The 13,243-nt window shown below is 37.6% G+C and overlaps 1 protein-coding gene across 1 annotated transcript in view; it reads right to left on the bottom strand.

Moving 5' to 3' along the window:
• Positions 1-1,510: 1,510 nt before the first annotated feature.
• LOC127651876 (pyruvate carboxylase, mitochondrial-like) overlaps positions 1,511-13,243 on the bottom strand; it is a 198,989-nt gene continuing 187,256 nt past the window's right edge. The window contains exons 18-20 of the mRNA XM_052137919.1: positions 8,633-8,881; positions 4,990-5,130; positions 1,511-3,374 (exon numbers count right to left, since the gene is read on the bottom strand). Coding sequence (XP_051993879.1) covers positions 3,123-3,374; positions 4,990-5,130; positions 8,633-8,881 — 642 coding nt within the window. The 3' untranslated portion in view covers positions 1,511-3,122. The remainder of the gene's footprint in view (positions 3,375-4,989; positions 5,131-8,632; positions 8,882-13,243) is intronic.

Here is a 13,243-nt window from a genome sequence, read left to right as displayed (position 1 = left end):
TGGGCAAAGCTGAAAAAAGTTAGGAAAAAGTCAGGAAAAGATACAAACATAAACTAAATGAACATTCTTTAACATTTTTAGCTTTCCTTTTTCAGCTTCGGTAAGAACGCCATCCACCGAAATTCTCATCAGCTGAATAACTTAATTTGATTATAATTTTAAATATTTGCTAAATGTCATCGATACCCCACCCAGGTATTGATTTATTGTTTTACTATAAATACTGCACCAAAATGAACAGTAATGAGTAATTATAATATAAAATATTTTAATAGGCAAGCAGTTGTAATGAACATATTTTGAAGTTCCCTTTGTAAAAGTGCTCATTCTAGTCTTGTTCAATAGATATGTTCCACATGAAAACCAGATACAGCCCAAAATATTCTTATAAGTTCAGATGTTCTCTTAGAAACACCAGGGCATTGTAAAAAAATAAAAAGATTCTTTATTTATTTATTTTTAACAAAAAATAAACAAACAAAAAAACAATAGTTTTTATGTTTAGCTGAGCAGCTTCAAAGAACACTAGTCTATTCTGCAATTGTCCTTTGATAATCCTGGTAATTTGGGTGTCTGCATGCTAGTGGATATACTCATGGCTCTCTGACTTTATTTTGCATACACAATCTATTTCAAGCACACGTTCATGCGGTCAGTCACAGACAGTTTGCATAGGCTTGGGGTGCAAGATAATGAAACTGCACATTCACACACTTTTCTCTCTCTCTCTCTCTCTCTCTCTCTCTCTCTCTCTCTCTCAAACATGCACACAGATGCTGATAAAATAATGTAAATGTGTGGAAGAACCACTTGTAAGTCCAATGATTTAATGAAAGCCATTGAGAAATGCTGGCACAATGAAAGATTACTCTGTCTATCCTCACTAAGCCGTTGATAAGCGAGCCAGTTTTAAAGATTCGATCAGTGGTACTGAATGCATCCAAGCCCTCAATATACAATCACCATTGACCTCTTGTCATTCCAGGTTGCAATTTTTATTTTTTTTATCAGTTCACCCTTACAATTGTGGAACTAATGTTGCTAAAATCCTGATTTTCGATTGTGAAAACTAATATAATTTTGGATCCACCTTGAAATGTCACAGTGAGGTTTCTCCATGTAACTTTTATCAAGGCTTATTTCAAAGTTGGAAGCATTAAATATCTTGTGCAGCATATTTAACAATTGAAAAAAAAAAAAAAAAATGACTGAACGCTCAATGGTCCACCAACAATTACCTATAATTACTGTATCTTTCACAACAATAAAATTTGAGCATAGGAAATGATTTACAAAGCATTCAGCTTATTGAGAAAAGCATCTTGTTTGAGCTTTCAGGTTGGATCTATGTGAACATATTGCACTACATTTACAAAACATCTTGAAGGAGTATTTTTAAAAGGAAATTTCTATTCGCTGTTGGACATGTGCTACATTTTTCTACTGCATTACCGGTTTTGTAATGACTTGCTGTTCACTTACAGTGGCAGCACGAACCTGAGCACTCCCATGGTGTAAATAAGGCGTTAGAGTGATTAAAAAAGGAGGGTGGGGTGGAGGGAGCAGAGGAGATTGGGAAGGAAATAATAAGGATTTTGTTGTGCACTAACTTTCAAAAGCATAATTATTACACACACAGTTGCCACAGTGCATTAGCTAGAGTCACATTCCTTATAATGAGCTTGTCAAAAATAGTGTGGTTTTGAAAAAGAAAAATGTCCAAACAACATTGTTATTCTAAAACAAACATTGATATGACCCAACAATTAGAATATCCTATGTGTTCAGAATTACTCAACTTTATTGCTTTTTGTCAAGATGTGCAATGACATTACCATGACAACACTGCTTTAATGTACATGTGCATCTACTAATCTACTAAAATATGCTGGTATTAAAAAAATACCTGGCCAAAAAAAAAAAATTCCAATCACCGTTTGGATTTAAATGATGGTTATGATTTAGGGTTGCTTCAGTTAGTCAGGTCTAGGCTCAGCTTAACCACATTGCAAATCTTTGGGATGTGCTGGAGAAGACTTTCCGGAGTGGTTCGACTCAATACCGTTAATACCACCTTTAGCTTTGTTTACGGTGCAAATTCATCGACAACCTTATGCAACGTCACAACATTTATTTCCCTCCTTGCATTCATTCTTGGCCGAGATCTTGTATTGATGACGGGAGAGTCAAACCACTCCGTAAAGTCTTCTCCAGCACATCCCAAAGACTGAACCACTCTTTCATAATTTGAGCACAATACATTTTGGCATTGTCATCCTGGAATATGCACGTGCCGTAAGGGAAGAAAAAATAATTTGATGGGATGACCTGGTCATTCAGTACATTCAGGTACTCAGCTGACTTAATTTTATTGCCACATAACGTTGCTGAGACTAGACCTGACCAATTGAAGCAACCCCAGATCAAAAACATTATTTCAATCCAAACTGCAACTTTTTTTGGGGCCAGGCAGTGTATTTTAGACCTTTTCAAATTGATTTTACGCTCCACTAACATAACATTAATATGAAACTGCTGTTCCACTTAAAACCTTGTACAGAAACTGAACATTGTCTCTATCTCGAACACACAAATATACACACTCGTTGGCACACCCTGTTAAATAAATTCATCAGATTGTCATCAGAATCCATAATGAATCTTGCTCATTTTTATAAATTATTGATTCAATTATAAAACAACAATACTAAAAAGACTTGGTATATAGCTGTCATGTGAGGCTGTAAGTCATAGATCTAAATTCATAAGACACTTGTGGGAGTCGAACACTGTCCTCAGTGTATTAACAGATCTAAGACTGAATACCAAAGAGTGAATCACAATGGCTTCTGTACTTTCAGGTTACAGGCAATCACCGCTTCACATATAAACTTCTATTCTTCGAATCAAATAACAACTGAAATATTTAAGCTCAGTAAGACACTCAAAGATTTGGAAAATGTAATAATCTAAAAACCTTAGCAATTATCTTCAGTCCACCAAATTATACAAGATCACTAATTTATAAAAACAAAACAAATCCTACCTGTTCTTTACTATGCTTAGTGCTGCCTTCCCTTTCTCTTTCATCTTCAACATCTAGCCTCTTTAACCTTTTAGCGTCACTCAGTTATTTCCAGAATAAGATCATCTCCTTCCAAGTTGCTGTCAGTTTTGACGTACACCTTGGATATGATGCCTGAGAGAGGCGAGTTGACAACTGTCTCCATCTTCATGGCGCTGAGGACGCAGAGCGGCTGACCTCTCTCCACCTTTTGACCCTGCTTTACCTTTACTTCCACCACTTTACCGGGCATGGGAGCTCCAACCTGTCCCCGAACGTCTTTCAAGGCTTTAGGGTGGAAGTGCATCTCCTGATAGAGCAGAGAGCTGGATGAATTGGTTATAGAGGAGATTGAGGGCAACTATACAATTTTTCAAATTTTCCCCTCAAGATTCACAGACTACTTGCAATCTACCTGCCATCTTCTGGTATATGCAACTAACATACACACAAACTTACATACATATGAAACTTACTATACTTTATAAGTCATTCATTTCCAAATATTTTAGCTTCAGGACTTTAGTAACCCAAAACAGTCAGCATTAAAGACTCAAGTGGTTAATTCCATGTCTTTAGAAATGATATGATAGGTGTGGTTGAGAAACAGATCAATATTTAAGTCCTCTTTTAATGTAAAGTCTCCTCACTGCTCAGTCAATCTCCACTTTAACTTTCAATTTCACATTCTTCTTGTGAGTTTGGTGATTCACATTCTTCATGCATATCGCCCCCTACTGGGCAGGGAGAAGAATTTCTAGCAAAAAAGTACTTAAATATTGATCTGTTTCTCACCCACACCTATCATATAACTTCTGAAAATATGGATTAAAACACTGGAGTCATGTGGATTACTTTTATGATGCCTGTATGTGCTTTTTGTAGAGTCAGAATTTAGCACCCATTCACTTGCATTATATTCGAAATAAACATTTTTGGGTGAACTATTCCTTTAAGTATGCAAAAGTAAGCTAAAAAGGTCCCAAAAATCAAACATTGAAATGTATTTGTCCTGATCCCCAACAGGCTTGTGTTTACAATTTGAGTATTTGGCTTCCAAATGTCTCTTGAATTTCATTGGATTCATGCTTTCAGCAGTTATTAAAACTATGTTATCCTTGTTGCAATCAAACTTGTATTAAATGTAGTTTGGGTAATATTTTGTAGTTGTATAATGTTCATGGTTTTCAAGGATGAAGGGATGTCATGCAATCTGCCCATGTTGGCATCTCAAAGAGAAAGTATCTTGCTTGTTTTGCTCAGACTGAAAGAGCACTCTATTTACCATATGCTGTAAGTGATCTCTCATATTTGTCATTGAAACCTATTGTGTTGCTACTGCTCTGGTCTCAAGAAAGCAAGACAATCATATTCAATAATAATATCAATACTGTGAAAACCACATTCCCAAATAGGATAGATGAAAATGATTGTGTACTAGAGAGAATAGCTGTTGTCAGGTTTATATTTAGTAGACACTTTTAAGTTTAACAAATCATATTAGATATGTATTAGATGAGAAAAAGTGTGGGTAAAGAATGTGAGATCTTCAGTTCTGTCAAATCATGCTGCAATCTGCAAACATTTTATTTGTATAAATTGCGTGCTTCGGTTCCAACTGCTATGTGTTAGACAAATAATTCCTACCCAGCTCTTAATTGATTTTTTTTTTTTAGAAAAATATACATTCTTCAACTTGATAATTAAAACATGTTTATAACACGCCTCCCTCTAATTGATAAAACAACCATGACAGCATGAGCAAGATCATTTTTAATTTATGACAGAAATTATCCACACCTTAAGAGAGTAAAGAGAGCATTTGCAATACATGTCTGAATGATTGAGTGTACTGTTTGCGTCAAGGTAATTGCTCTTCAGTGATGAAACAAACCAATCTAGAGAGGAAAATAAACAATGGTTACCTTCATTGCAGCTGTATCCTTGACCAAGACAGAACGCAGCTGGCCATTGAGTTCAAAAAACACCTCTCTCTGGCCAGACTTGTTCAAGTCACCCAAAGCCAAGGCTTTGATATGCAATATTTTTCCTCTCTCCAACTCAACCTGTGAGAAGAGACACAAGAGATGAAAAATGATAGTGATATTAACCCATTTCAAAAATAAAGTGAGTAGATAGGAAACATAAAATGCACTGATTGAGAAAAAGAAATGAACAAACAAACAAAAAACTGATTCGTGCACAATAGACAGGAAAACTTGAGCAGAATAAAGGCATATTAAAGGATGAGTAATTAGGACAGGTCTCTAGGAGGCTGTGGGTCTGTACCACGTGCTGTTTGGCTGCGGAGATGATGTTATTTTGGTGTGTGCTTGCTTGCGCCTCAGTGACAGCTTAATATAGCACATGCTAATCTACACTAATCAGCCACGACTAACATCTCATTTGGACAGCCCTACTGGGTGGAGAAACACACTGCCAAACAACTTCAGTCCATGAGAAATGTATGATTAAGCGTGATAACCAAGGACAATTTGGTCCATTTCTAAAGGGTACAGAGAGACCTGGTTTAAAATAAATCAGGCCAGATAATGTTTAAGAGATGCAAGCAAACTTTTCAATCTAATTTATGTTTGCTTAGTTTTTAAAGTAAAATGACTTTTTAGGTGAGTGAGGTTATCTTCCACTTTTGATATTGCTCTGTCTCTGAGTGTTATCAGCAATGCGAGTCCTGCCTTCGCTCTCATGGAGCCTGCAGTAGGATAGATTCACGCCTGCCAGGTAACACCCACTTAACTCATAATGGGGTTTTAGGAGCCAACACAATGCTAAGCTCCAGTCAACACACGTAGAAGAACCTCAGGGCTCAGCCAGATAGATGCAGCTGCACAATTTTGATAAATAGCGTGGATTAAACAAAAAATGTACAAGCATGCAAACTTACAATGTCATGCTCTCAGTTAAATTACATCTGTAAAAATATAATTTATAGTTTATTCAAATCACCTTTTTATGCTCACATAAAGAACCTTGATGTTCAAAGCAATACAGGTGAAACTCGAAAAATTAGAATATCGTGCAAAAGTTCATTAATTTCAGTAATTCAACTTAAAAGGTGAAATTAATATATTATATAGACTCATTACAAGCAAAGTAAGATATTTCAAGCCTTTATTTGATATAATTTTGATGATTATGGCTTACAGCTTATGAAAACCCCAAATTCAGAATCTCAGAAAATTAGAATATTGTGAAAAGGTTCAGTATTGTAGGCTCAAAGTGTCACACTCTAATCAGCTAAACACCTGCAAAGGGTTCCTGAGCCTTTAAATGGTCTCTCAGTCTGGTTCAGTTGAATTCACAATCATGGGGAAGACTGCTGACCTGACAGTTGTGCAGAAAACCATCATTGACACCCTCCACAAGAAGGGAAAGCCTCAAAAGGTAATTGCAAAAGACGTTGGATGTTCTCAAAGTGCTTTATCAAAGCACATTAATAGAAAGTTAAGTGGAAGGGAAAAGTGTGGAAGAAAAAGGTGCACAAGCAGCAGGGATGACCGTAGCCTGGAGAGGATTGTCAGGAAAAGGCCATTCAAATGTGTGGGGGAGCTTCACAAGGAGTGGACTGAGGCTGGGGTTACTGCATCAAGAGCCACCACACACAGACGGGTCCTGGACATGGGCTTCAAATGTCAAACGTCTTACCTGGGCTAAAGAAAAAAAAGAACTGGTTGCTCAGTGGTCCAAAGTCCTCTTTTCTGATGAGAGCAAATTTTGCATCTCATTTGGAAACCAAGGTCCCAGAGTCTGGAGAAAGAGAGGAGAGGCACACAATCCAAGATGCTTGAAGTCCAGTGTGAAGTTTCCACAGTCTGTGTTGGTTTGGGGAGCCATGCCATCGGCTGGTGTTGGTCCACTGTGCTTTATTAAGTCCAGAGTCAACGCAGCCATCTACCGGGACATTTTAGAGCACTTCATGCTTCCTTCAGCAGACAAGCTTAATGGAGATGCTGACTTCATTTTCCAGCAGGACTTGGCACCTGCCCACACTGCCAAAAGTACCAAAACCTGGTTCAATGACCATGGTATTACTGTGCTTGATTGGCCAGCAAACTCGCCTGACCTGAACCCCATAGAGAATCTATGGGGCATTGCTAAGAGAAAGATGAGAGACGTGAGACCAAACAATGCAGAAGAGCTGAAGGCCGCTATTGAAGCATCTTGGTCTTCCATAACACCTCAGCAGTGCCACAGGCTGATAGCATCCATGCCACGCCACATTGAGGCAGTAATTAATGCAAAAGGGGCCCAAACCAAGTACTGAGTACATATGCATGATTATACTTTTCAGAGGGTCGCCATTTCTGTATTTAAAATCTTTTTTTTTATTGATTTCATGTAATATTCTAATTTTCTGAGATTCTGAATTTGGGGTTTTCATAAGCTGTAAGGCATAATCATCAAAATTATATCAAATAAAGTCTTGAAATATCTTACTTTGCTTGTAATGAGTCTATATAATATATTAGTTTCACCTTTTAAGTTGAATTACTGAAATTAATGAACTTTTGAACGATATTCTAATTTTTCGAGTTTCACCTGTATATTTGGAATTTGAACACAACAGAGGCATAGTATTCAATCTTACTATGCTAATCAATTTTACAACCAGTGACGCATAAAAGCCAGTTACTAAACTTTTTAAAATTGGAGGTCAGCTGAGGACAATTTGAAAATCTCCCAGTGAGAGAGAGTAGTCAGGCTCTTGGCTAAAGTTTAGAAGGTGAAATTCCATGGTGTTACAAATTTAACTGGGTGAAATCCATTTAGCATACATCTGCATGATAAGAAATGAAGCACAGTGAAATAAGTGATGAAAATAGATAGGCCACCCACATCATTAAAGTAAATCTTGAAATTTTAGGTTCTAAACATCAATGATATATTGAATTGAAACTGAAAGAACTGCTATTTGCTGTAATTCTGCAGCACATCTACATTTCTCAGGAACTGTACACGCTGCAGAGTTTTGGGAATGACAACTGTTTTTAAACGAGTCACTCCTGAAAATGCAACGACAGAGTGATAACCATAGCAACGCTTCATTGTCTCACTGCTTTGAACAAGAAACAAGGATGGCATCAGTTCAATTTTATTTTTGACCAAAGCAATTGTAGTGAAAAGAAACGTTAAAGGAGCAGTATCCCAAAAAAAAAAATCCAGGTCAATGTTTTTAAAACAGTGGCAGTGGATAGTGCCTCAATTAAAGGTCAGTAGGTCAGAAGAGTTTTAATTCCGTAGTTATTGTTTACATCATTGAAATGGTCGATATACCAATAGACACTAGGTGTGGCTGGAGAAACTATGGTGGAGAGAGATGGAAATTTGCAAATATATCAATAAACCTGTTGTATCTCTGATTTTCTAGCACCACACCTCAGATGAGCTGTCCAATATAGAGTGCTGTCAGTGCTTTATAGAATGCAGTTCTCTCTGTCACTCTTGTAAATAATCAAACTGTTTGTGTCCCGAATGGGATTCTGCACTGGTTGAGCGACAACCATATTTAGCTGCTTAGTATGTTGCCTAAATATAAAAGGAACTAACCTGAAACTCCTCTGCGATTTTGGGGCCATCCAGAAACAGGCGAGTATTAAGGCAGTCCACAGGACCAAAGTTTGATGTGAACTCTTTGAATTCTTGGAAGACCTTAGGGTACATGGCTGATGACATCACATCTTCAGGGGTGATGTCATTACCATGTGCAGTTCGCAGACTAGACTCAAGATCCTTGAAATCCATTGGTGGAAGTGAAGCTCCTGGACGTCCTTCAATTCGTGGTAAAGACTTCAACACCTTCAAGAAACATCAAACTTGTGTAAACTTCACACTTATAATGAGCATAACTGTGGCTGTATACAGTAATCAAAGATCCAGCCAAGTAAACCTGAACAAACTCTAAATAAAACTGAAAAATGACAGAGGATAATTTGTCTTATCGGAAATGGCCTCCTCATTAAAACTCATTCAGGTTTTAGATTCTAACAGTTTAAGAACAAGAAAGCTAAAGATTAATCCAAGTAAATTTGAATCTGTTAGTTCACCCAAAAATATTAATTACGTCATAATTTACTGGCCGTCAGGTCGATCCAAACATGCATGATTTTCTTTCTTCTGTGAAACACAAAAGGAGACTGACAGCCTTGTTCACCTTTTACTTCCATTGCATCTTTTCCCCTTATAATAAAACTGAAGGTGACTGATGCTGTAATTCCCAAACATACTGCCTAACATATCAGAGCAAAGATTGTCATAGAGGTTTGGAACAACACGAGGGAGGACAATTTCTTTATGTCCATGGGTCAACTCTGGGATTTTCAGCACAGATTACTAGGATATAGCATAAAACTATTATAAAAAATTAGCAAATAATTACCATGCACTCTTACCACTACCTCTTGCTAGAGCCTGACTTTGCAAGCTTTAACATCCTAAATATATCATTGGTGCTTTCAGAGTCAGTGTTAATGAACAAAGGCAAAAACCACTTTGACAAATAGGTCAATTGCAAAGAAGAGGTTTCATCATCAATATGCCACTAAAATTACTCGATACATTATGGGTAGGAACTTGAATATTTCTGGGTGCTGGCAAGGCATCAACTGTCAACTGACACTATTTTCTCCTTTTTGTTTCACAGCAGAAAGAAATGAATTGAAAAATGGTCCTTAGACTTGCACTGAGAAACAGCCCGGCGGCTAACGGGGGCAAGTTGAATAGACTACACAAAAGGTGGAAAAGACAGTGAAAAACAGAACATTATTTCATGAAAGGCTCAGCAACCCATTTTGTTATTCAGATAAAATTCTAAGTTGAAACGGCTGCCTGCAGTCCCAGCCACCTACCTTTTGAATAAATTGCCACTTAATAGCAGTTGAAGTCATAATTTCAGGGCATATGTGCTCCCTTTTGTTGATGTGTCCTATAGGTTTGTTTTTGCAATTTGGTGACTCAGTCACCCCATTTGAGCATTTGTATGGAAGCTTATTGAAAAAGCTAGCTATGGGGTTCAAAAGCTCACACAAGTACTTCCCTCCTTTTATCCCTCTTTTTTCTCATCACTCCATCACTTGATATTCCACAGGGGGCATTTATTTGGTTCCCCCTTTTATTGCTTCATGCTTTCAGTCCTGTGAAGTTGATGATTCATAACAATTTTAATACTTCAAAACTGAGAGGTTGTTTGTATTAACATATGGAGACAAACAATAGAGTAGCATGGGTAGGCTACTTAACATCTCAGAGACCTGTCTGTGTTTTTGCATAAGTCTTGTAAGTGCTCATGAAATTGTCTGCTTATATTTCAATCTTCCACAGCTACCATCTTATGTATTTCATTATTTATTTATTTTTTCCTCCCCAATTTGGAATGCCCAATTCCCAATGCGCTCTAAATCATCGTGGTGGCATAGTGACTAGTGGGCGTAGTGGACGAATCGCAGTTGCCTCCACATCGGAGACCATCAACCCATGCATTTTATCGTGTGGCTTGTTAAACACATTGCCGCAGAGACAAAGCGTGTATGGAGGCTTCACCCCATCCACTGCGGCATCCATGCACAACTCACCACGCGCCTCGCCGAGAGCGAACCACATAATAGCGACCATGAGGTGGTTACCCCATGCGACTCTACCCTCCCTAGCAACCGGGCCAATTTTGTTGCTTAGGAGACCTGGCTAAAGTCACTCAGCATGCTCCAGATTCAAACTCGCGACTCCAGGGGTGGTTGTCAGCGTCTTTACTCGCCTAGCTACCCAGGCCCCTCATCTTAAGGATTGTTAAATGTCAAGGCTATGATTCAAGTCAAACATCTTGTTCCAGTATGAAAACATAATGCAAGGGTTTTAAAAAATGTACTTTAACTCGTTTCAAATTGAGAGTGTCTTTCTTTTTTATAACAACTTTTAGGGTAGTATTAGATATACAGTATAAACCTGAAGATTTTTTTCTTTAGAAATAAATTCTGTGAATTTAAACATTTTCTTACTCTTTATTTAAAAAAAAAAAAAAAAACTTAATTATCTACCCTGTCATTACCATAAACTACCATGAGAGCAATTATGATCTTACACAAGACGGAGAGAGACTCTTGCCATGTACACTTCCATCACTCTCTGCATTGAGAGACATCTCTGCTATAAGGCTTCAAATGTAGCTGTGAATTACCAGGAGGTTTGCATAGAAACTTGCTGAGAAGTTTATGGAATCTTGTCATGTTATATAATTTGATAACTGAAAAAATAGTAGTTAAAATATCAGACAACTGAATCTGGAGAAGTTGCTAGGAGACCTTCTGTTTCCCTCACAACTGTTCTTTTGTGCTGGGTAAAAGGGAATATTTGACATTGTTGACAAGACTGAAAGAAGACGAATAGTTTTTGTTGTTGTTATTGTTTTTTGATTTTGTTTGTTTATGTCTGAGTCATCTGTCCAAATCAAAGTGTGTGAATTTAGGCAGTTTGTCATTTTGTACACTTATAGCCAGACTGAAAATATAGCTCAGGGTGATTTCATGTGTTAAAACTTTCTCCCAGAAAGACCAATAAAAGCCTTGATAAAAAAAGGTCCACCAAAATATTATTGGAGAGATTTTAGTCTCTGTAGCCATTTATCACCAGACATCTGTAAGTAAAATGAAAATCCAGTGATCTTAAAGAGCATTTATAATTCAAAGTATTTCTAAACAGATTAAGTTCTCTGCTTTACTAAATATCCCAGTTAATACACAATCTATATTTATAACCCCTTGATTTCTCCTTTAAGAGACATTTCTACAAATTATCTTGAAAATTTTCATCGTAATGGGCACAAAGAGCTTGCATTTAATTATATGTCTAAAAACCCACCAGGAGTTTTTTGGCTTTCCATCTGTTTGTGAGTGCTCTCATGCACTTTAGCTAACAAAGAGACTCATTTCACTAGCCCAAATCAAATTCGTCAGGCATGACAATCCATTGCTTTCCTCAGAAGGATCCACTGGAGAGAAGACAATAAAGTAGTGGATTGTAATGGGAACCCATGCAGCCATAAAACAGACTCAAGATTTTCGCTCTGTGACCTGAACTTACTGTATCTTCCTGTGGTTGTTCATCCATGGGTGTGGCATAATTGTTCCAATTTTGAGCATGTTTACGCAATAAGTGTCAGATCATTATGAGCAATGTGAAGAAAAAAATACAGCAGCTATTTACCTAAGGCAGATGTGTGTATTTGTATCTGCATAAAAATCAACGAGCATATGTGCATATGTTGGACTATCCTCCTCCCTATTGTCACTGACCTGTCCTTGAACCACCCTGATCCTTTCAGCCCATTGTAAATACTCTTTAAACTGAAATCCTGACAGATAGCTGTAGTGTACATTTAGGGCATTAGAACTGAGCCTATGGTCTGTGACAGTAATTTAAAAGATTTAAAAGGAACTGAAAGCAGCGTACCAATTGCACCTCTGAACCCCTGTCTCAGTCAATCCATCAATCAATCACTCATCCACCACAAACGGAAAACTTCAGATGAGTATGATGAGTCTAGACTGGTGAGTAACTCAAATGTGATGGTATAGAGTCCATTTGGTTGTTTATCCTTAATACAGGACATGGTGACACAGCATTTGGTATGTCTGCCACACTCTTTTGCACTAACCTGCTAGTAGATGATCGGTAGATGAGAAACAGGAACTAAAAGCCTTTGGACTTAAAAGCACACACACACTCTGAACAATTATTCTACATTATATGAAGTACAATCGTGACTTGTGAGCTTCTCATGACATTAACATGTAGTGCCAATGCTCTCCAGACTTCTCCACAGTTTTTTAACTCAGTGTGACACACCCAACCATGATCGCCCCCCCCCACTAAGTGCGGAAGTGTCTCTAGTAATTAGCGCATTCAACCCCATTAATGCATTTTAAATAATACATAAAACATGCTGATTATTGTATGGCGGAGCTCCCTGAGGATCGCCAGTAAAGGGTTTAAAGGCTTTTCCCTTGGCGGAGGCATGAGACACAAAAGAGGGCTCACCAATTCTATCAGTCACAGTAGCTGCAGTTCAAAGATGCTTCACGCTTCATTCAGTCACTCTTCATTAATTTGACATGTTTTGAGGCCATTTATAAACCAGGAATATGTGTGTGTATGTGAGAGTGTGTGGAA

This window comes from Xyrauchen texanus, chromosome 1 (assembly GCF_025860055.1).
Source record: "Xyrauchen texanus isolate HMW12.3.18 chromosome 1, RBS_HiC_50CHRs, whole genome shotgun sequence".
Classification (NCBI taxonomy): Eukaryota; Metazoa; Chordata; class Actinopteri; order Cypriniformes; family Catostomidae; genus Xyrauchen; species Xyrauchen texanus.
The sequence above is the reverse complement of the archived record's forward strand: the minus strand, read 5'-3'. Positions and strand labels throughout refer to the sequence as shown.